This window comes from Bufo bufo, chromosome 3 (assembly GCF_905171765.1).
Source record: "Bufo bufo chromosome 3, aBufBuf1.1, whole genome shotgun sequence".
Taxonomy (NCBI): Eukaryota; Metazoa; Chordata; class Amphibia; order Anura; family Bufonidae; genus Bufo; species Bufo bufo.
This window is the reverse complement of record NC_053391.1, coordinates 174,802,440-174,826,680: the sequence shown is the minus strand read 5'-3', so window position 1 is coordinate 174,826,680 and position 24,241 is coordinate 174,802,440. Positions and strand designations below refer to the sequence as shown.

The window sequence follows — 24,241 nt, the reverse complement described above, 5'->3', positions numbered from 1 at the left end:
GGGCCTGGGCCGTCATACCAAGCACAGCCGCTATACACTGAACAGCGCTGTGCTTGGTATGCTGTAAGGATTGCTGCGGCCTCTTCAAACATCTGATTAACCGGGTGCTGGGAGTCAGATCCCCAACATTAAGATATTGCTGACCTATCCTGAGGATAGGTCTTTGTGCTGTTCTTTCAAATTTAATTCCTGCACTGTATTATTATCTCTTCTTTACTATGTTGTTTCTATCTATTGTTCTCTGCTGCCATCTACTGGCCGGAATTCGTATGCTGCACGCCTTGTTCTTGTTAAATAAAGTTTTTCTCTGCTGGGCGTGGTTTTAGCAGCCTTGGTCCTTGTCACTTCCTGTAGCCATTTTTCAGTGCTGCATTCCTTTGTGACTGGAGACACACACCTTGGCTTGTGAAGGCATCAGTTTTTGACCAGCAGTTAGCCTCAGGAAAGACATCCACATGACAGCATCTACTCTGCTACTGCATTCCTGTATTGCATCACCGTATGTCGCTGCTCTGGATCAAATAAACCCACGTTTGATTGCATCCTCATGTCTACGTCTGGATCCATCTAACCTGAGCATCTGCCGGTCCGGTCTGCTCCACTGCTTGGATACGAAGGTAGGACAGTCACAAAGTCATTATCATTTACACCTTCATTCGCCTTCATGTGGGGACAGAACAGTCAAAAACTGCCTTAAAGCCTTATACCCCAGTCAATATCTGTCTCAATGTCCAATGCCCGGCTACAGATTGCCTCAGAGCCCAGTACCACACTCAGGTACCTCCCTTGCAACAGGCCCACTCGCAGCAAATCTGCCCAGCAACAGTGCATGTCCCCCAAGGGGAAGCACGGCGTGTCCGCAGTAGATATACTCTCGCCTGGAAGTCCTCCACTACTCGCCAAGCCACTTTCTACATCCTATATTAACCCTTGCTCGCATGATATAAGAACTGTTCACGCACGCGGGGCCTCCCTCAAACCAAAACCCCGCAATTCACTCAAAACACTTTGGGAACCTCATCCATGTGCCTCATCTGAGCCGCACTGCAATTTTCAGCCCCCAATTCAAAAGTTCATTTTCTTAAAGAGACAGCGCACCTTATATCAAAATGGCAGAAAAGTACCTTGTACAGTTCCCCAGTGATGAAATAAAGCAAATGCAACCTGATACTGATCATTACGAAGAGCTGGAGGTAGAACCCACACTTCCAGCGGACCAAGTCACGCGACCAAGGCGATCTCTCAAACCAACTATAAAGATCACGGAAAACTATCACACCAGGAAAGATAAGCTATGTGACAACCTGGAAGAGCTATGGGAATGAGTTTCCTCCCTCATATCAGGACTTAAGTCCTCCTCAGGCGATGCCACCAGTTTACAAGTTGCCGTCGGGCGGCTGAACGCAGCCCATGAAAGATACAAGAGACTGTCCACAAGGTATATAACCTTTCTAAAAGACTCTAATATTGAAGAAGCCCCGTCAGAATTGTGCAAGGCAGAATCAATAGACAGACAAAGAGACGCCATGGTGCTGGATGCTAAAAGATAAAGTGGAACTCCTCATCTCTCATTTGCAAGAAACTAGATCACACAGATCGCATTCATCCAAACATTCCTCGCGGTCCCACAGATCATCATGCTCTAGAAGCTCCGCCCTGAACGACAGATTACTAGAGGCCCGTATAAATGCAGAGCAATTCAAAGTGAGGAGTTCCTTCACTGAAAAAGAAGTCCTTGCGAGAGCAGAAGCACAGATGGCGGCGGCCAAGAGGGCAGAAGCGGAGGCAGAAGCCAAGAGGGCAGAAGCGGAGGCAGAAGCCAAGAGGGCAGAAGCGGAGGCAGAAGCCAAGAGGGCAGAAGCCAAGAGGGCAGAAGCCAAGAGGGCAGAAGCAGAGGCTCGAATAAAGATCCTTGAATCAGAGAGGGAAGAGGAAATCGCATTAGCAAAAGTAAGACTACTTGAGCAAGCATTGAGCCAAGGCCTTGATTCAGTCTGCTTACCACCAGAGGAGATAGACCATCCAGTTGATCGCACCAGCGACTATGTACTGAAACAGTTATCTGCACCACCCCCAGTGTGCAGTACTGTCCAAGCCAACAACACTGAAACCTCCAAGTCAGCTCTACCTGCAGTGCCAGCGATACCCACAGCACCCGAGCAATCCAATAACAGTCGCCCAGATGCGCCCTCTCAAGGGCAGTTATTACAGCAAGATGGCTACCAGGTGTTTCCTGGCCTACCTCCACAGCTCAAGCAGCAGTCATCAGAATCTACAGAGGCTAGACCACAGCTCAACCCTGCAGCAACATCATTCTACCCGGAAGCATCTCACCCTTTCACGCCACGCAGCCTATACGCCCCAGGGGCATCACAAGTTGTCATGGCAACAAGCAGTGAGGTGATATGTCTGAGTTTGCCAGGTTTATGGTGAGCAGAGAGCTAATTAATACCAGTCTCTCAAAATTTGATGACCGTGCGGAGAGCTATAGAGCCTGGAAGGCAACCTTCAAAGCCGCAATCGCCAACCTCAACCTAACCGCAGAGCAGGAGCTCGACCTCTTGATCAACTGGCTGGGCCCAGGCTCCACAAATTGCATCAAGAGCCTTAGAACTGTCTATGTGGGACAAGCAGAAGCACGTCTCGCTGCAGCCTGGCAGAGACTCGAACGCACCTTTGGCAGAAGCACTAGAGAAGGCACTATTCAGGAAACTGCAGAACGTCCCCAAGATCAGTCTCAAGGATGTCCATAAGCTTCAGGATTTAAATGATTTGCTCATGGAGCTGGAGCTCGCCAAAAGAGACCCTCGTCTGTCCGGACTGTGCTACCTGGATACAGCCCATGGGGTGAACCCAATTGTCGTGAAGTTACCATACAGCCTGCAAGAGAAGTGGGCGGCATCAGTCTCAAGGTACAAAAAAGTACATGACATCACTTTTCCCCCATTTATTCATTTCTGTAGGTTCATCGATGAACAGTCCCAGATGAGGAATGACCACAGCCTCGACTTTCTGGAGTTCAATACTACAGCTTCAGAGACACCATCATCAAGGTATGAAAGTCTTGTGCATAAATACAGAGATTTTAAGAGCAGCGTGAATGTTAGAAAGACTAACCTACCATCATCTGCGGTACCCACTGGTAAACAGTACACTACCTCATCAGGAGACAAGGCCTTCAATCGTGAATGTCCCATTCATAAAAAAACACACTCACTGAACAAATGCAGAGGATTTAGATCCAAAACCATACAGGAGAGCAAGAAAGTCCTCACCGAGCTTGGGGTATGTTTCAGGTGCTGCGCTTCATTGGAGCACATGGCGAAGGACTGTAAATCCATTATCAAGTGTGAGGAGTGTCATAGTGAAAGACATGCCTCAGCTATGCACCCAACTCCACTCATAAGGGATTCACCTGCTGCTGTCACCACCAGTCCTGCTCAAAGTCATGGCGGGGAGCCCAAGAACCACGCTAACACAGCCACTGCAGTTTCCTGCTCATGCTTGGACGTATGTGGGGAGGGCCAGAGTGAGAAATGTTGTGCCCGCATATGCCTAATCAAGGTCTACCCGGAGGGGCTACCAGAAAAGGCAGTAAAAATGTATGCCATCATTGACGACCAAAGCAACCGCTCCCTAGCAGGACCTAAATTCTTTGAAGCCTTTGGAATAAAGGGACTGTCAGAACCCTACATCTTAAACACCTGCTCGGGTCGCATAGAGACTAGCGGCAGGAGGGCACAAGGATTCATCGCTTGTTCCGTCAGTGGGAATACTGAAATACCTCTACCGACGCTGATCGAATGCGATCAAATACCCAACCATAGGGATGAAATTCCTACCCCGAAAGCTGCATTTCACCAACCACACATAAGGCACCTAGCCAACGTTATCCCACCTATGGACAACAACGCCGAGATTCTACTCCTGCTTGGCAGAGACAGCTGCTGCCAAGGCCAATAAGATAATGGGTTGCATCAAAAGGGGCATAGATGCCCGTGATGAGAACATATTCCTACTACTTTACAAATCACTGGTCAGACCACACATGGAGTACTGTGTACAGTTCTGGGCTCCTGTGAACAAGGCAGACATAGCAGAGCTGGAGAGGGTCCAGAGGAGGGCAACTAAAGTAATAACTGGAATGAGGCAACTACAGTACCCTGAAAGATTATCAAAATTAGGGTTATTCACGTTAGAAAAAAGACGACTGAGGGGAGATCTAATTACTATGTATAAATATATCAGGGGGCAGTACAGAGATCTATCCCATCATCTATTTATCCCCAGGACTGTGACTGTGACGAGGGGACATCCTCTGCGTTTGGAGGAAAGAAGGTTTGTACACAAACATAGAAAAGGGTTCTTTACGGTAAGAGCAGTGAGACTATGGAACTCTCTGCCTGAGGAGGTGGTGATGGTGAGTACAATAAAGGAATTCAAGAGGGGCCTGGATGTATTTCTGGAGTGTAATAATATTACAGGCTATAGCTAATAGAGAGGGGTCGTTGATCCAGGGAGTTATTCTGATTGCCTGATTGGAGTCGGGAAGGAATTTTTTATTCCCCTAAAGTGAGGAAAATTGGCTTCTACCTCACAGGTTTTTTTGCCTTCCTCTGGATCAACTTGTAGGATGACAGGCCGAACTGGATGGACAAATGTCTTTTTTCGGCCTTATGTACTATGTTACTATGTTACAATCTAAGGGTACACAAGGTGCATCAACAGTGTAATGGTCCGGACTATGCACCATACGCCCAGAGACTGGACTTGGGATGGGTAGTCATAGGAAATGTATGCTTGGATCAACCAAGAAACCGCTCTTTCAAAACGTACGTGCGTGGAGATAGACGCACAACTTGCATTAAGCCTTGCCCTCATCACTATGAGGTGAAAGAGAAGCCTCCAGACCTCATACAACCACCTGACGACATTCCTCCCTTCTTTGCTGACAACTTGGGAAGATTAGTCTTTCACACAAGCAAGAACGATGATAAAGTAGCTTTGTCAGTAGAGGACAGAGAATTTATCAAGATAATGGACAACGAGTTCCTTAAAGACGAAACCAATCACTGGGTTTCTCCATTACCCTTCCGAGCTACCAGGGTAAGACTCCCGAACAATAGAGAACAAGCTCTGTCTAGATTTAACTCTCTTCAGCGTACCATGAACAGTAAGCCTGAGATGAGAGAACACATTGTTGCCTTTATTGACAAAATATTCCGCAACAACCATGCAGAACCAGCTCCATCGTTAGGGAAGAACGACGAGTGCTGGTACTTGCCTTCATTTGGAGTGTATCACCCACGAAAACCTAATCAAATTAGGGTTGTTTTTGACTCAAGCGCCAAATATCGAGGTGTATCTCTTAATGATGTCCTTCTCACAGGTCCTAATCTGACGAATAACCTAGTGGGAGTGCAGATGAGGTTCAGAAAAGAGCTCGTTGCCATCACCGCCGACATTGAACAGATGTTCCACTGTTTCGTAGTCAGGGAGGACCACCGGAATTTCCTCAGGTTTCTGTGGTACAAGAATAATGACACCAACGCAGAGATGGCAGAATATCGAATGAGGGTACACGTATTTGGAAACAGACCTTCACCTGCCATGGCAACTTACGGCCTTAGGCGAACTGCATTAGAGGGAGAATCCGAGTACGGTAAAGACGCCAGAGACTTTGTAGAAAAGGACTTCTACGTAGACGATGGACTCAAATCACTACCGACTGAGGAAGCGGCTATCGATCTGCTCAAAAGGACTCAAAGTATGTTGTACCAAGCTAAACTTAGACTACACAAAATTGCTTCAAACAGCCTGGCCGTTATGAGGGCCTTCGAATCAGGCGATCATGCACCAGGATTCAAGGACATTAACTTGGGACTGGACAGTCCACCTGTGCAGAGGAGCTTGGGCCTCAGATGGGATCTCTCGGCTGACTACTTCGGTTTTCAGATAAGTTGTGCAGACAAGCCATTCACAAAACGAGGCGTCCTATCAGTGGTAAAAAGCTTATTCGATCCGCTGGGATTTGTAGCGCCCATCACCATACAAGGTAAATCTCTACGGAGACAGTTTTCTGAAACAGTCAAGGATTGGGACACCCCACTTCCCTCCGTGAAAGAGCAACAAACCGAAAAGATTGACTGGCCTATCGGACTAATTTCAAAGGTTTTCCCTAGCAAGGATGGCAAGGTCCGGAAGGTGGAGTTGAAGACCTTCAGGAAAGGCGAGCTTAAAACGTTCTCAAGACCAATCAACAAACTCATTTTAATATTACCCATCGAGAACGTCCCTGCTGGGTGAACAGGACTGTATCTAGCTTCGCAGATCTTCTCCATTCCAAGTTGGAAAACAGGACTAATTTGTGTTTTGCATTCTAACATGTTCTTTTTACAGGTTGTTTTATATTTTGTGGACATTCGTCGTAGTGAAATCCCCGAAGTGAATTTCAGACGGGGAGTGTGCTGTTCTTTCAAATTTAATTCCTGCACTGTATTATTATCTCTTCTTTACTATGTTGTTTCTATCTATTGTTCTCTGCTGCCATCTGCTGGCCGGAATTCGTATGCTGCACGCCTTGTTTTTGTTAAATAAAGTTTTTCTCTGCTGGGCGTGGTTTTAGCAGCCTTGGTCCTTGTCACTTCCTGTAGCCATTTTTCAGTGCTGCATTCCTTTGTGACTGGAGACACACACCTTGGCTTGTGAAGGCATCAGTTTTTGACCAGCAGTTAGCCTCAGGAAAGACATCCACATGACAGCATCTACTCTGCTACTGCATTCCTGTATTGCATCACCGTATGTCGCTGCTCTGGATCAAATAAACCCACGTTTGATTGCATCCTCATGTCTACGTCTGGATCCATCTAACCTGAGCATCTGGTGGTCCGGTCTGCTCCACTGCTTGGATACGAAGGTAGGACAGTCACAAAGTCATTATCAGTTACACCTTCATTCGCCTTCATGTGGGGACAGAACAGTCTTCAATATTATACTTCCAGAAAACCCCTTTAATGCCATGTTTGGTATATATAATATGTATAGTATAATATAATTTTTTATGGGGGGGGGGAAAGGATGGGAGAAGACTTTGGCCTTCATACTCTAATTGTGTTTTAGAATTGATTTATATAAAAGTGGACGAGTTGACATCTACTGTACCATAACCACGGTCATGGTATGACCAAGCACATACGTTAATAAGTCACAGATTTTGTTGAAGGTGCTGTTTTGCACAAAAAGTTGCAACTTTTTGCCTTTTTATGCTTGAAAAAGTGGGTGGGAAAGTGGGCTTAGCTATGTTAAAGAGGTATTCCGGTTTTAATGACTACATTTATTTATTTAGAGAATAGGATGTTGCACAATTTTCTAATATACATCTATTTCCATATGCTAGCCAACCCCTAAAGAAAAAAGAAATGGCACGGCTCATTTTAGTCCTGTAAAATGCATTCATAGGAGAGCCTGCTAGGGCTAAACATTATGTCGGTCATGTGAGCAGTCATGTGACCCCCACAAGTATCATGTGACCTGGCTTTCAGTTAACTGCCCACCTATTTAACAAGTGAACAGTAGTGTATTGTGGAGAAGAACATATACAGTATATACACTATTACTACCTTCAGCATCTCATCAGGTCTGTCGTGTGTGTGTAGAAACAGACTGTGTGTGTGTGTTTGTTTTTTACAATAAACTTTATGAACAATATGATCTACAGAGAGGCAGCCATTTTACAACATCCCCTAGTGACAGGTAGCCATGTAAATACACACAATGATGTAGTTACTGTAATAACTACAATAAAAATATTTAGTATTTTAACACTAGTCCAATTTACTTATCACATGAATGTTTGGCTGACCCAGCACATATATGTGATGTAACGCTGCTTCTTACTGAATGTTAAGGGTTATATGATGAGAAGAGTGTCACGTGACTGATGCCATGTTTCAGTTAGGTCATGGATATATTACATAGGACTGATACATGGGCTTTACCATTTATCTGCATATAGGGGTCAACTGCCTGATATAAGAAAGGTATGTATGCAGAAGATATAAATACATGTATATTAGAAAACTGTATGATTTCCTACTATATAAACAAATAAATTAAAATAATAAAAACTGGAAAAACCTTTAAATTAGTTTTACTTCAGATTTATCACTGAAACTGAAAAAAATAAAAGCAAACTCACTCCTGTAGTAGAGTGGCGTAGGTGTTAGAGTGTTAGGTTTAAGCCAAATTTAACAAACAACATGCAACAGTAATAAATTCCTCCAATTTGTAATGTTCATATTTTACATGATTACAAATTTTTTTATTTTTGCTGACAAAAAGACCATTCTCCACAGTATTAGTTTTTAACAGCACATTGTACTTCATCATACCTGAAGGTCTGCACCTGTAAAGGTTCCTTCTGGTTTCGACCACGGAGCTGGAATACTTCTTTAGAGGCTTTCTTAAGCATTTTCTCTGCTGCTTGTTCCTGGTGCTGCTCAAGTTTGGTCTGTCTTGTCTGTATATTGGAAACAAGAATACAAAATCTACTGTCAACATATCAAAAAGTTAAAAGCAACTCAGGAATTCTGAAAAAGACTCCAACCAATGATAATTATAATTCAAACTTTTTAGTTTTTCCTTGGATTTAATTGTGTGAAGATTTGTTTTTTGTAAGATAAGTTGTATTTTTTTTTATTGCACCAGTTTTCGGTTTAAATAAGTTTAGCTTTTTTGGGGGGAGGGAAATAAAAAATAAAAATCATAATTATTATTATTATTATTATAATAAAAAATATATTTTTGGGGGATAGAATTTTTTTTTTTTAATGAAAACTTTATTATTATTATTTTTTGTCACAATAGGAAATATTAGTTCGTATTCTAAAATATTATTCAGTGTCTCACTATATTTCAGAACATTATTGCTATGGTCTAAGAGCAGACCTGGGGCCTCTGTAAAGCCCCCAACATGTCATGGTAAGGCCTCATGCACACAGCCGTTGTTTTGGTCCGCATCCGAGCCGCAGTTTTTGTGGCTCGGATGCGGACCCATTCACTTCAATGGGGCCGCAAAAGATGCGGACAGCACTCCGTGTGCTGTCCGCATCCGTTGCTCCGTTCCGTGGTCCACAAAAAAAAAAATAACCTGTCCTATTCTTGTCCGTTTTGCGGACAAGAATAGGCCATTATATCAATGGCTGTCCGTGCCGTTCCGCAATTGGCGGAACGCACACGGACGCCATCCGTGTTTTGCGGATCCGCAATTTGCGGACCGCAAAACACACAACGGTCGTGTGCATGAGGCCTAACCCACAGGCACCAATGGTTTGACAAACATCTTAGGCCTTTTTCACATTTGCGGTAAACAGATTCTCAGCAGCGCATGTTAAGAGCCCGGTATTCACAGATCCGACATGCTGTTCCCAGGGCTCTTAAAGTGCGCTGCCGAGATACCGTCTGGCCCCATTCACTATAATGGGGACCGGCAGAGATCCGCCCGCAATCCGGCAAATATGCCAAGGAGCGGGTGAACAATTACAGTTGCACCCAGCAGTTTTTTGTCATATTTGTAGGAGCCTGGCTGCCACTGTTGATGGAATGGTTGCAGTTTCTATTAAACAGCGATCCTATTACATGATTACAATAATATATTTTTGAAGTTGGACATTTACCTATGAGAAAAAAATAATAATAAATCGATCAAATAAGACTTACCTGTCTTTCTGCCTCTAAAAGCAAACTACGGAATCGGTCATCACGCAGAACCCACTGAGGAAGGTCACTCTGACCCCGAAGCTGAACTTCCTCCAGATGTTGCTTGAGCTCTTTAAGAGCATTTATTTCCTCATTTAATTGTCTCTGCTTTGTTCTGAAAGCCTGGAGATCCAGCTCCAGGTCAAGAGATGTCCTTGCCATGATCTCCGCCATGGAAGACTGGCATGCTTGCTGTAAAAAGGAAACACAAATCACTGTGAATGTGAAGAGTATAATAAACAATAATGACAATAATCTAATGTAGATTACAACAGAAAGATTTCTTGCTCAATCAAGTACCTAGCACTCAATTTATTCATATTTATCTATCTATTATCTAATATATCTATCTATAGTATTTATCTATCTACACTGAACAAAAATATAAACACAACACTTTCGGTTTTGCTCCCATTTTGCATGAGCTGAACTCAAAGATCTGAAACATTTTCTACATACACAAAAGACCCATTACTCTCAAATATTGTTCACAAATCTGTCTAAATCTGTGTTAGTGAGCACTTTTTCTTTGCCGAGATAATCCATCCCACCTCACAGGTGTGGCATATCAAGGTGCTGATTAGACAGCATGAATATTGAACGGGTGTGCCTTAGACTGCCCACAATAAAAGGCCACTCTGAAATGTGCAGTATGATCACACAGCACAATGTCACAACGTTTGAGGGAGCGTGCAATTGGCATAATGGATAAGAGATGGTTAATTGCTAGACATGCCGCTACAACACACTTGAAGACATCTTGACCAGTTGACAGACTTTGAGAGGGGGCACATCATAGGACTAAGAGAAGCAGGATGTTCATTTCAACTAATCACCTGCCATCTTGGCCATTCTGATCTAGTTGTTAGGAGGTGTTGGTTGCAGTGTTTACATGAAGACAGGCACACAAGGCAAACAGGTTGGCCCAGACAGACGATCAGAAGAAAGGATAATTTTCTCAGCCGACAACCAGGAGCAGCATCTACAGTTTAATTGTTCACCATGCACACAACGGTGGCGCCTTCACTACGCACTCTTGTCTCTGCCCTGACCATTTCCAGGAGCTTAGCATAGAGAAATTTGGTATCCCAGCAGCCATTATGTGTCCTGCTATTGCCAGCCAGCCACCATCGCCTCCAATTGTAGTGTTGTTGTGAAGGAGAAAACCTAGACTGCTACGGACTGGAAATGTATCGGATCTGACAACATCTAACAACAGGTTTGAGTAGGGAGGCCTAGTGGTTAGTGCTTCAATCCTGCCTTTGCTGTTTAGCGACACACTGTCCCAATTGCTGGTGTGATATTCAGGGCTATCACATACGACAGTCAATCATACCTACTAGTGTTAAGAAGGACACTAACAGCTCAGCGATATGTGCAGGATCCTGCGGTCACATAAGGTGCCTCTCGTGGCAGGGCTTCCAAGTGGCATTTTTCAGCAGGATAATGCTTGTCCACACACAGCAAGAGTTTCCCAGAAATATCTGTGCCAGATTGTGACACCTCCTTGGCATGCCCATTCGCCAGATTTATTGACAAATCGAGCATTTATGGGACACCATCTATGGCAACCTATGAGTGTGCAGGAACTACAGACCCAGCTGCAACATCTGTGGGCAAATGTGCCGCAGAATACCATGCAGAACCTGTATGCCTCTGTGCCCATCCGCATCTCATCTTGTATCCAGGCTAGAGGCGGCCCAACAGGCTACTACAGCCTCCTTTCAATTGTACAATGTTCACCAATAAACCTTTCGCTCTACTATTGTAATTGCTGGCATGTATCATTACATTCACACATTGAAAGTTTCTTTCGATTCCAACAACTCCTTTGTGTGTTATTTTTTGTCAATGGGCATATCTCATATTTATCTATATTCCAAAAAAATGAGACAGCAGTTCAAATTTTGTGGTGAAAAAAAAAAGATTCCTTTTATGCTATTCTGTGGAAAATACAGACAGCACATGTCAGTGAAAAACGGTAATGTGGACGAGGTCTAAAACAGATCTGACAGGTCATGGATTAGAAAGCACCTATCTGCTCCCTCTGGAGGGCGTCTCGCCTTGGGAAGATAAGGCGATTTGGAAGGTGACACATCTATATACCGGTACAGCCCGTAAATTGTTTCAACAACTGTAGGAGGAATTTAGGCTCCCAATGCAAAATTTCTATAAATACTTGCAATTGCGGCATGCTTTGGCTATACAAAGAGGTGTGTCTCCAAAAGAATGTGATTCTCATTTTGTATTAGATCTAGCAGCACGACCTGGTGCAGTGTGAGCAGTAATATTGAGGGTATACAGTTCCCTGTTAACCGAATTTCTGAAAGGTTACCCTTTAATTATACGATGTCTGCATCTGTAGAGCTGTTATTGTTACTAGTGGGGTACCTCAGGGATCTCTTCTGGGATGCATATGGTTTAATATCTTTATCAGCGAAATTGCAGAAGGCCTCGATGGTAAGGTGTGTCTTTTTGCTGATGACACAAATATTTGTAAAAGGGTTGATGTTCCTGGAGGTATACACCAAATGGAAAAGGATTTAGGAAAACTAGAGGAATGGTCAAAAATCTGGCAACTAAAATTTAATGTTGATAAGTGCAAGATAATGCACCTGGGGGTAAAAACCCAAGAGCAGAATATAAAATCAGTGATACAGTCCTAACCTCAGTATCTGAGGAAAGGGATTTAGGGGTCATTATTTCAGAAGACTTAAAGGTAGGCAGACCATGTCATAGAGCAGCAGAAAATGCTAGCAGAATGCTTGGGTGTATAGGGAGAGGCATTAATGGTAGAAAGAGGGAGGTGCTCATGCTGCTCTACAGAGCACTAGTGAGACCTTATTTGGAGTATTGTGCGCAGTACTGGAGACCATATCTCCAGAAGGAAATTGATACTTTGGAGAGAGTTCAGAGAAGAGCTACACTACCCAAATGCACTATATAGAAAGTATATTATTGGTATATCACACCCCTACTTCAAATCACTTTTTTGGGGGGCAACTGGCATTTCACACTAGTAGAAATTATTTGTTCCAATGGCGTTTGTCACTATCTGTAGCTGCGGTAACGCAGCAAAACCGCAAACAAATGCTGCACTACCTAAATGCACTATATAGAAAGTATATTATTGGTATATAACACCCCTGCTTCAATCAGTTTTTTTGGGGGGCAACTGGTATATCACACCAGTAGAAAATATTTGTTCCAATAGCGTTTGGCACTCTGTGTAGCTGCAGTATCGCAGCAAAGCCACAAACAAATGCTGCACAATACAAATGCACTATAATATACTTTCTATGTTAGAAAGTATATTATAAGTATATCACACCCCTCAGTATATCACACCTATCGATAGCACACCTATACCAGTCCTGAAAAGGACTTTTGTGGCCCTATTAACTAGCGTTTGGTGTCCCCAACAGTCTGTCCCTGCTCCACACAGCAACCTCTCCCTACACTGGCAAAAGACTGAATGTAAAATGGCGCCCAGATCAGGTTTATTTATAAGGTATGGAGTATGTCCATGTGCTGAAACGTCTTAATTGGCTGTTCTGTACCACCTGATGGATGTGTCATGGGTCAAAGTTCTTCACAATGTAAAAGAATATGGCACCGGCGGACATCACCATATGTTCGCCCGTTCTGCGAAAGAGCAAAGTTCGCCGCAAAATGACTGCCGGGCGAACCGCAAGGCCATCTCTATTCTCCGACCCTCATTATGTCATTGTACACTGACTGTACTTTCTTCTGTTCTTTCAGTATTGGAAAATGATTATACTGAGCTTTGGTATAATATATCGGTGGACTGGTTTATTTTGTTTACAAAACCAATAACAAATATCTAAAGAAAATTAAAAAAAAGCACCCATCTGCACAAGGTTTTCTAAGAAATAAAGCAAAAGATGACTGTCACTTTTTATTAAATTTATGAAAAGCAAAAGAAGCACTAAAATGATGCTCCTACCTGTTTATAGCGCAGTGTTCTCCTTTCCAGTGTATTGCGGATGAAAGGTGATTTTCTTGGTAATGTTGAACTATCACTGTCACTTCGATATAGCTAAATGAAAAAACAAATCACTTTATACAAGGCTTGTTACTGTGCCCAGTGTTTACAAGCTGAGCAGCTGAAATGGTATGGAGAGATCTGATATGAGGCTCTTTATGGAGACGTTACATGCAGGGTGTGAAATGAAGCTGTTGTATAGAAAGCCTAGGATGAAACAAGGTTATTCCATCTTCACCTTGTCTACTTTCCATAGGGACTTTATAGAATGCCTACTTCTTCTATAGAATATCTAGCATTTTGGCATTGATTTTGTAACAGGGCTAGGAATTGTGTATAGATTAATCTATATTATATAATTATTTATTTCTCTTCCTTATATAGCAATATTACATATTCCATATTTCCTATCAGTATGTCTTTTAGAGAGTGGGAGGAAACCCCCATAAACCTGGGGAGGGCATACAAACTCCATGCTGATGTTTCCCTTAGGCCTCATGCACACGACCATAGTTTTGGTCCATGTCCAATACACCTTTTTTTTTGCGGATCGCACACGGACCCATTCATTTCTGTGGGTCCATAATAAATACAGAATTATAGAACATGTCCTATTCTTATCTGTTTTGCAGGCAAAATATAGGTATGTCTACTGATGGGAGGGAGAAAACTGTGGAATGCACGCGGTTGGTATCTGTATTTTGTGGATCTGAGGTTTGTGGACTGCAAAATGGATTCAGTCATGTCATGTGCGTGAGGTCTTAGTCAGGTTTCAACCCAGGACCACATCACTCCAAACCAACAGTGCAAGCCACTGAGCCACCATACTGCCTTCAATTTTTAGGCATTTTGTGCAATACCTTGGTTTCACATCCTGACTGTGACAGAGACATATTGTGAATTCCTCCGGTTACAGGGCTATTTTCCACTAGCAGCAATGCTTTCTCATGGAGAATAGCTCTGTTATACAGCATCCGATGGAGCAAAAGGTCAGAATTTATTTTCTGTCATTCTGTAAAAACCTGTGTGTCTCTGTGTGCTCCGTATATAACTGGAGGTAGAAGGAGGTACAGTAGAGCCCCTTATACCTCTAGAACTGCTCCTTTACAGTTCCACACAATGCATGTGCATGAGGCCTGAGTAGCAGGATAAACTGCGACCAGAGAGGAACAAAGCCCGGGCAGCTTTCAGCTTCTGTCTTGAATTCCATTCCTGCTTGAGTGATTAGCAGAAGAATGTGGTCTTCAGGATGAAATCTCTCTAAGCCTATGCAGAAATCAAGACTCCAAATAGATGCAAGCATGTGGGTGACTTGTATAGCTACTACATGTAGATAACTACTACTCAACCCGTATATTAGAAGAATATTTTAAAGGAAAAAATTTACTGCAGATAAAAATTACGTATAATGGAACCGTTCATTAACTTTATGTTACACTTACTCTGCAAACATACTGATTCCGTGCTCCCGGAGAGAAGGTCTGGGAGCGGACAATTGTGCTGCTACGGACGAAAGGAGACCCGCAAGACCTGCGGCAGGATCTCTCCTTTTTAAGAACATCTTCCGGAAATACGTTTTCTGTGTTGGTCTCTTTATCTACCTGTCAAGGGTTAAAAAAAAACAATGTCAGTGTATCTTGAACCGTCATCTGCTAGACCTTAATAAATTTCAAACTCTGTGCAAAGCCACAGAACGCCTACCACATAAAATGCAACCTTTATTTCTTATTCAGTAAGATAACTCCCCAAAAATGTGTAATATCGGGCTACAGGTCAGTCATGCGTCATGCCGTCAAAAATAACTGATCTCTGTCGGAAAGGACGCAATCTTATCATAACTGATGCTCAGAATAACAGATCCGTTTTAATTTCTGATGGATTCGAAGAACGGAAAGCTAAACAGTGATGTGAACTCACTCTAAACGGATCGGTTATTTTTAATTTTTCTATTCTTCTGAAGGATCAGAAGAACGGAAAGCTCAATGCAGATATGAACTCAGCCTAAGGCTGTCAATCACTCAGTAGGACTGCCCACTGGACTCCTCAGCTCAGAATGAGCAGAATTAAAGTGAATAACTTACAAGTTATACTGAATCTTCTTACAAAATTATCAGTCTGCTCAGCACCTCCCGCTCTATGACATGTTGCCTGCAGAATGGCCTGTAATTTCACTGCTACAGCTTCCACCTTTGACCATTATGTTTTAATAGGTCCACATTTTCTATGCTGATTAATTTTTTTTAAAATATATCTTCAAAATGCTTATAGATCCATTTTGTTAATACAGAGTTCCAAATACCCTGCATAGACAGTGATAATTCTTTAAAACAAGCACCAAATATTGCATTAAAAAAGGTCTTCAACAAAGTGGTCTTGTGTGGGTAAGATGGTCAGTTTCCGGCATGGATAAAGGGGTGGTCTTCTGAAAAAGCTGGTCATTTGGAAAGGTTTCACTGTAGTTTAAAAGGGTATGGATACTTTCGTCACCATTTTTGTATTACAAAGGTTAAACTTTGATTGGGGCACAAATCAGCTCGGAATATAATTTAGTTGATGTCAGAAGGGTATGGGGGAACAAGCTGTCAATCGTCCAGTATGATGGATTTTTCACAGTGAAGCTTTTCGAAGCTGCTATGATGTGAAACCTAGCAGATGTAAATGCCAAATGGTGTATATATATTTTTTTTTTTACTAAAAATCTATTACAAAAATGTTTATTAGCACCAGATACATGCATTGTAAATTACCAATAAAAAAATTCTGTCTCTGAAGATGTACATACCCTTTAACCTCTTGGCAAATTACACAGTGTTACATACCCACGGACAGTGTCTTGAGATCAGAGATAACTCCAATCATGGACACGCAACCTCTGAGATGACATGCTCAACAGCTACCATGGATTCTGAGTGGTTAGTCAAAAGAAGGGGGCTCCCCCCACCTCCATGGCGAAATCATGGGGTGCTCACTGGCTGTCATGGCAGCCACTGGCCTTGTAAAGGCTTCCAGGCTTGACATTGTAACCTTCCTATTAAACCCTAGTGGCAGGGCTTAGTAGAAAAAAGTTGCAATCACCATAGACTACAATATGCTACTATAGTATTACAATTTATGATCGGATGTTAGGCTAGGGGGACTGAAAATATATATAAAAAGCAAAAAAAAAATATTAAAAATATTAAAAATTCCATTGGCATGACTGTGCTCAAACGTCTGAACCATTAAAAGTATTTATCCTGCACAGTAAACAATGTAATAAAAAATAAATAATAAAAAGCCATATTTTTGGTCACTTGGCCCCTGGTGAGTTATGCATGCAATTTGGATCAATACAGAATTTGTATACTATTAAGATTTTAAAAAAAAATGGTAGGAAAGCCCTTTGACCATGAAGCTTATGAGTCAGGGAAATCCTACATGCTTATCAGTTGGTATATTTGATGACTTTTGTCAGTGTACATATAAATATGCTTATGTATAGAACTGACAGTGGGTCATATTAATAGCATGGGAAATATCTGTGAAAACATGGACTTGAAGGAGAAGTCAAGGACTTGTGTGGGAGAGCTGTGTCTGGTCACTGCTGTTTGTAATTTCTATAGCCAGATTAAATATTTCCATACATATTGGTTTATTATTTGTCTTTATAGATGAACACTTGTTAAAGGGGTTGGCCACTTTCTGGTTATTGTTGACCAATGCGTATGTAACATGATTATATAGCACTTACTAATATCGCCTTTGTTGAAATTCTGCACCATTTTCTATATTTCATAAGGTATGTCCCTTGTTTACAAAGTCTTTTGTGCTGTCCACACAGATGTCCTGTCCATAAGATGGCCGCTGATGGAGGGACATGTGACCAGGCAAATCATTTCCATGTGATGTCTCCTCCATTCAAATACACTGCGCCTGCACCAAACTTCTAACAGTGCAGATGACAGGCGCAGTGTATTTGAATGGAGAAGACATCACTTGGAGGTGATTTGCCTGGTCACATGATCATCCATCAGCGGCCATTTTATCGGCAGGACATTTGTGTGAACAGCACAAAAGTCTTTGTAAACAAGGGACATACCTTATGAAATATAGAAAATGGTGCAAAATTTCAACAAAGACTATGTTAGTAAGTGCCATAGAATCATGTTACAAACACATTGGTCAGCAATAACCAGAAAGTATATATTATACCAGAAAGTGTATATTCCGCAGTCTCTAGGAACTCTCTGCAACTATTCATTTTTGGCCTTGAGCAAAGAAACATAACTTAGGCTACTTTCACACTAGCGTTTCTATTTTCCGGTATTGAGATCAGTCATAGGTTCTCAATACCGGAAAAAAACGCTTCAGTTTTGTCCCCATTCATTGTCAATGGGGACAAAACGTAACTGAACAGAACGGAATGCTCCAAAATGCATTCGGTTCCGTTCTCATACCGCATGCTGCGGTTTGCTTTCCGTCCTGGGATGCGGAGCAAGACGGATCTGTCATGACCCACAATGCAAGTCAACGGGGACGGATCAATTTTCTCTGACACAACCGAAAACGGATCTGCCCCCCCTTGACTTTGAATGGAGTTCATGATGGATCCGTCTTGGCAATGTTAAAGATACTACAACAGGATCCGTTCATAACAGATGCAGACGGTTGTATTATCAGTAACGGAAGCAGTTTTTGCTGAACCCTGCCGGATCCAGCAAAAACGCTAGTGTGAAAGCAGCCTAACTAAATACATTTTATAAAAATACGGTAACCCGGATCGCAATCTCTCATGAACACTATGGTAGTACAGTTCTGGGTGGACCCACGGATGACCTCTTTGAGGCGGCACGTGGAGTTCCTACTGCTTCACACAGGCTCCATGATCACTGTACTGGTAACTGAGGCCTAAGTTGTTATTTGCTAAAACAGATGTTTCAGGAGAGTAGAAAGATCCTCTTTAATAAATAAACAATTAAACAAATTATACAGAAATGAAGAACCTATAAAATAAATCCTTCCTCCTGGCAGGTATTAGGATTGACCTTTTATAGTAGGAGAGCAATAGTTTACCTTCAAGGGCTCACAGTCATTCTTCCCTGAATCATACAGGGTCGCCTGCCCTGTACACATCGGCCCGTGCATGGCTTCACCATATATATTCTCTGTACAATGAGGACTCAATGGCGTGCTGTTACTGTGACAACCACTGTCGACAGAGTCCGCTTGCCAGCTCCTGCCCCAATGAGAGATGCAAACAAGAAAAAGAATTAACTGTTATATTTAAGAATTTCTTAGAGCTTGAAATCTGCGGTATACCATTGAAGAGATGTATAAACTCCTATACTGGAATCTGCAAGCAATGGAGACTCTGTAATCTGGTTATAAAACTTACATAAAAGCTCTGTGTGGTTCTAATATTCGAAGTGTATATTTGCAATTAGTAGCAGAAATTTCTGCAACTGAAATAGCAAGGGATTTTTGTAAAGATGTAAGTACAGAAATAGACCTGCTGTGCAGATTTGAAATCTACAGCATGTCAATTGTTTTTTTGTGCAGATTTCACCCTTTTCAATGGGAAAAACTGCATAAAAACCGCACGAAAATGCAACAACTAGTGCGGATTTATGTGCAGATTTGGTGCAGATTTCATGCAGATTTTCTGCACATAAATCTGCCCTGTGTGCATGCTCCCTAATTACTTTTAATATCCTGATCCTCAACTGTGACTAAATGAGTATTATGGTGAAGGTAAATAGATTTCAATGTATTATTCTGTAAGTATACGAGACCAATATCTTGGTGAATCTGACTCAAATTGAAAACACTCTGAATGCTTGTCTCTCCTTCCGTCTTTCTCTCTCATTGATTCTCCAAAATTGAACCACGCAAAATTCGGATTTGGTAGAATCAGATATTTAAAAAAAAAATTGGGTAACTATGATGTGATTATTTTTGTCTTTATGATGCCTTTTCATATAACTGTAGGTAGTTGGGTTGAAAAAGACGTACCACAGAAATTCACCAGTGAACTGGGGTAGCCTACTGTCTGAGATGAATATCAGAGGTCAGTGAGATCTCACCGCTGTACACATCGGTGCAAGGAAACAGTAGTCATATATTACAGCAGTCCCAGCTGCCAGAAAGAAAAAAAATAAAGCATATCCAAAGTAGTAGCATTACATCTTTCAGGAACCTTCAATCGTTTGGATTCCAGCAAACAAAATCCCGCTAGATCATCATTGTTTAATCAAGATGTTGAGACTTTTATCTTGTTTTGATGGAACTCTGTTGGAATATTGATTACAAGATAAAAAGCCTCAACATGTTGGTGAAAGGGGAATGATGATCCAGCAGGATTGTGCTTGCTGCATTCCAAACGAGTGCTGAAAAAGACGTTATGGTACCATATTGCTTAGACTGTTACATATCTACTTCGGATGTGCTTCAGCCAAACATCTAATGTCTATGTGGCCTCCTGACTCTACCCCTACGGCAAATGTCAGGGGAGATTACGACCGGACAGTTAGATTTCAACTAAACCTAAACCTTCTGTTCTTGGGGAAATAAGCCGTCTTCTCCCTTCTTCACGTTCAGGACACAAGCATGCTTGACTGAGCACGCATGTGTATGAAGGAGTCGGACAGCAAAAGACTGGGTCAGTTGTACCTTTCTGAGGTTGCCTCCACTTGATCCTCTTTCCGCTCCATCTCAAGGATCTCTTCCTCTGTATATTCCAGCTTCACCCTCTCCTCTTCCAGTTCACGCTCCACTGCTTCTAGCTGGGCTGTTGTCCGAGCCAACAGAACTGATACAGCATCCTGAAAGAATCAAAAATCATTCAGACAACCAAAAAAATAGAACACCAAAACACAAAAAGTTAAAATAGAGACAAGAAGTTTTCTCATCTAAATCTGTACATCATCTTTGGAGCTCTTCTAGACCTATATTGGTAGCATATAACTTGATCCCCCAGTCAAGTAAGATGGACTTCAGCAGTGCATTAAGAGTGAATGATCAGTGCAGAAGGCAGAGGATGACAAAAAGTATCTAAATTAAGAAAGTGGAGGGGTGCAAATACTTTCCCCAGGTAGCAAGAGAACAATATCAGTAGTGTAACAGTAACAGCGGCAGTAGAGAGATCAGCCTTGACCTCCTTCAGTTGTTTTTGTCACTATGTTTTTCTAAAATAGTTTCAGGTATGTGTGGGAGTATGCTTATAATGGCTTTTTTGGGTATCATGGCTGCTTTTGGCAGGAGGGGGCCCTTGGATTTAGTGTTAAACTAGTTGGCAAGGATTGGCAAATCTTACATGTGGGCAAATTTACACCAAATTTTGTTGCTTAAATAATTCCCTCTATCTTATAGTTGCTTTGTGTTTGCTGTATGACAGTAGGGTTTGGTATGACCTTGATCATATTATTGATTACGCTTCTTGTGGCATTTCACATAGCCATATGAGGACTTTAATGGTGCCATTTAATTCCCTATATTAAGCACTGAAAACCTTTTGGGATTAAATTGAAAAAAGGCCTTTTTTTTTTACTGCGTTTACTGTACACTAAATCTAACTTTATTCTGTGGATCAGTAAGATTACAAAGCTACCATAATTATATACTATATGTTTTCTTATGCTTTACTACAAAAAATGTAGCAATTTGCTTTGTGTTGCCATTTTCTGACACCCATAAAAAATTTTCAATTTCTGTCGGCAGAGATGTGTGAAGGCTTGATTTTTACGTAATGAGCTGTCGTTTTTTTGTACGATTTTGGTGTGATTTTTTAAATCACATTTTATTGTTTTTTTCAGGATGTGAGGTGACAAATCACAGCAATTCAGCATCTTGATACTTTCCTTGCAGAGTACTTTTAGATTTTTAGAGTTTGTACATTTACGATAGCAATTATGTTTTTTTTGTATTGGATATTTGATTGAGAAAGGGAGATATTAATGATATTATTTTATAATTTTTTATATCAATTTAAAAAAATATATATTTTAAAAACAAGTTTGTTTTAGTTATTTTTACTTGTATTTGTATTCCACCTAGGGGACTTGAAAAGGAGATTGTTCTGTTGCTATACTGTAGGCTGGTACCTTCACAAAGCACTAGGCTGCCATGAGAACCGATAACTGTAGGAGGCAGTGTGATCAGGGGTCAAAGGGAGCTTCCTCTCTCTAATGGCTCAGATGCTGCAGTTGCTACTGACTGAGGGCATAAGTGTCCGTGATCTCCGTGAGTGGAGTTAACTCCGATCACGGACACTGCCGTGGTATGTCAGCTGTGTACCACTCAGGTCCTGATCCAGCACCATATTTAAACTCTCAAAATCCGCTGTACAGATACCAAAAAAGGCTTTAACCAAACAACTGTATGGTGTTTTATTTGGGTAGAAACCTGGGGGAGGGAGAGTTAGGCAGCAGTTACAGCATAATTAGTATTGTGCAGTTAGGGGTCAGTGTAGAGAATGTACAATACAAAAGTCAAATATATCCTATTGAAGTGCTAGTTCTGTGGGAGAAAGAACCCTGTCAGGGAGGAATGGCCAAAATGGTTTAAAGGGCTTTTTATACCTTCATAGGTACTTATTGTAACAAACTGAACTAGTTACCAATATGGTTTACTAAAGAATTCTGCACCAGGATACTGGCCTGCCCCTTCTAAGCCCTGCAGCCATGGATGAATAGTCGACTGGGTCACCTCGCCACATAACCCAGTGGCTCTCTCTGTCTCTGTAATTGGTACTCACTGTCCTTGTTGGCTTAATGATTTCAGAAGTCTGAGTGAAGTCTCCAATGCAAGCACCATCATGAACCCTGTGTGGCACAGCACTGCTGTAGATCTGGACAGGATACCACTGATTATTCATCTCTTTTGCGCCTTCATAGCCAGCCAAGCCAATCTGAGCAATCCCCTGTAAAGACAGAAGAGCATCTGATTAGACCCTCAAGGGGTTGTCCCACAATGGGCAGTATCAACAGGATAGGCGATTAGGTGTCTAAAAGCTGGTACCCCCACCACTGGAACTCCCATAACCACTAGAATGGGGGTCCTGAGCCCCCTGCTCCTTCCGATTCCATAACCGTAGTGAGGGGGAGTTTGACAGAGAACAATCCAAATGGCAGGCTTCCCCCGAAGCTCTTAAACAGAAACTTTCTTTATTATGAAAAGCGCAATCACTCAAAGACTAAATAAATCAAATGCTATTGCAAAGGGAAAAAAATGAGACATCCAGAGCATCCTTGTGTGTGACTACACTGAGCGGCAGTCTGAACACATCCTAACAATGTCATTTTACGTTATTCCTTCCGTGATTGGTAACAAGCTGGGCAGAGTTAAAGGGGTTGTCCATGATTTTTTTTTTTTAATCCCTCTCCCTACTCAGTGGGACCTATGAAGGGAACTATACATTTCCTACTACTCATAGCCGGCTCCATGGTTCCTGAGCTGTCTTCACTGCACTTCCAGGTCCCCGCTTGTAAATTTCCTGCATGGCTAGAATAACATGTGCCTGATGCCAATGATTGCTCTCAGCGGTGACATGGCTCCAAACGGCACATCACTGCTGGGTCATGTCACCTCTGAGGCCAGTCATTGGTTGCAGCAGCGCACCTGACACCATACGTGCAATAAGATTATTTGCTGGAACTGGGAATTGCAGTGAAGACAGCCCGAGACCAATGGAACCAGAACCAATCCATATACTGCACTGTTGATCCAGGGATTATTCTCATTGCCTTATTGGAGTCTGAAATAATGTTCCCTTGGCATCTTATAGGGGTTGTTTTATCTTCCTCTGTGGGATAATAGCCTGAAATTGACAGACTTGAATCTATATTTAAAACTTTTTTTTATGTTACTATGCAATCCCTAAATAGCAAAAACTAGCTTTAGAGCACCAAAGCAAGACAAATTTTCACCAAAAAGTTTTGGTATGTAGCACATCCAGAAGTGATGGAAATAAACATACAAGTAAGGGCTGATTCACAAGACCAAATTTGGTCCAGGAAATGCAGGAAATCTCCTGGACCCACCGGGACTGAATTGACTGCGTCATAGTGATTTATTATACAGCCAGCTCTTATCCAATTGCGGCTCTGTAGTGCTATACTCACAAAGCCTGTGTTCCTGGACCGAGCGTGTTCAAAGGAATCATCCTAAGGCCTCTCACACACACAAACGTATTTTCATTCCGTTTCCATTCTGGGTTTTTTGCGGACCGAATACGGAACCATTCAGTTCAATGGGTCCACAAAAAAAAAGGAAGGTACTTCGTGTGTATCCCGTTTCCGTATTTCCGTTATGCAAAAAAATGGAACATGTCCTATTATTGTCCGCATTACGGACAAGGATAGTACTGTTCGATCAGTACTATCTCGGGGATGTCATCCGTATTTTTTGCGGACCGCAAAATACATACGGACGTGTGCAAGAGGCCTAATACAATAGCTGCAGAGACTTTATATGCTCTTCTAGTGTTTCCTTTCACACCCCAAA

General features: G+C 42.1%; 1 protein-coding gene across 1 annotated transcript in view; it reads right to left on the bottom strand.

The window, feature by feature from the left end:
• WWC3 (WWC family member 3) overlaps nucleotides 1-24,241 on the bottom strand; it is a 212,991-nt gene that overhangs the window by 1,764 nt on the left and 186,986 nt on the right. Inside the window, exons 16-22 of the mRNA XM_040423764.1 lie at nucleotides 22,494-22,658; nucleotides 20,411-20,562; nucleotides 18,815-18,977; nucleotides 15,205-15,363; nucleotides 13,724-13,816; nucleotides 9,718-9,948; nucleotides 8,391-8,518 (exon numbers count right to left, since the gene is read on the bottom strand). Of these exons, the coding sequence (XP_040279698.1) occupies nucleotides 8,391-8,518; nucleotides 9,718-9,948; nucleotides 13,724-13,816; nucleotides 15,205-15,363; nucleotides 18,815-18,977; nucleotides 20,411-20,562; nucleotides 22,494-22,658 (1,091 nt within the window). The remainder of the gene's footprint in view (nucleotides 1-8,390; nucleotides 8,519-9,717; nucleotides 9,949-13,723; nucleotides 13,817-15,204; nucleotides 15,364-18,814; nucleotides 18,978-20,410; nucleotides 20,563-22,493; nucleotides 22,659-24,241) is intronic.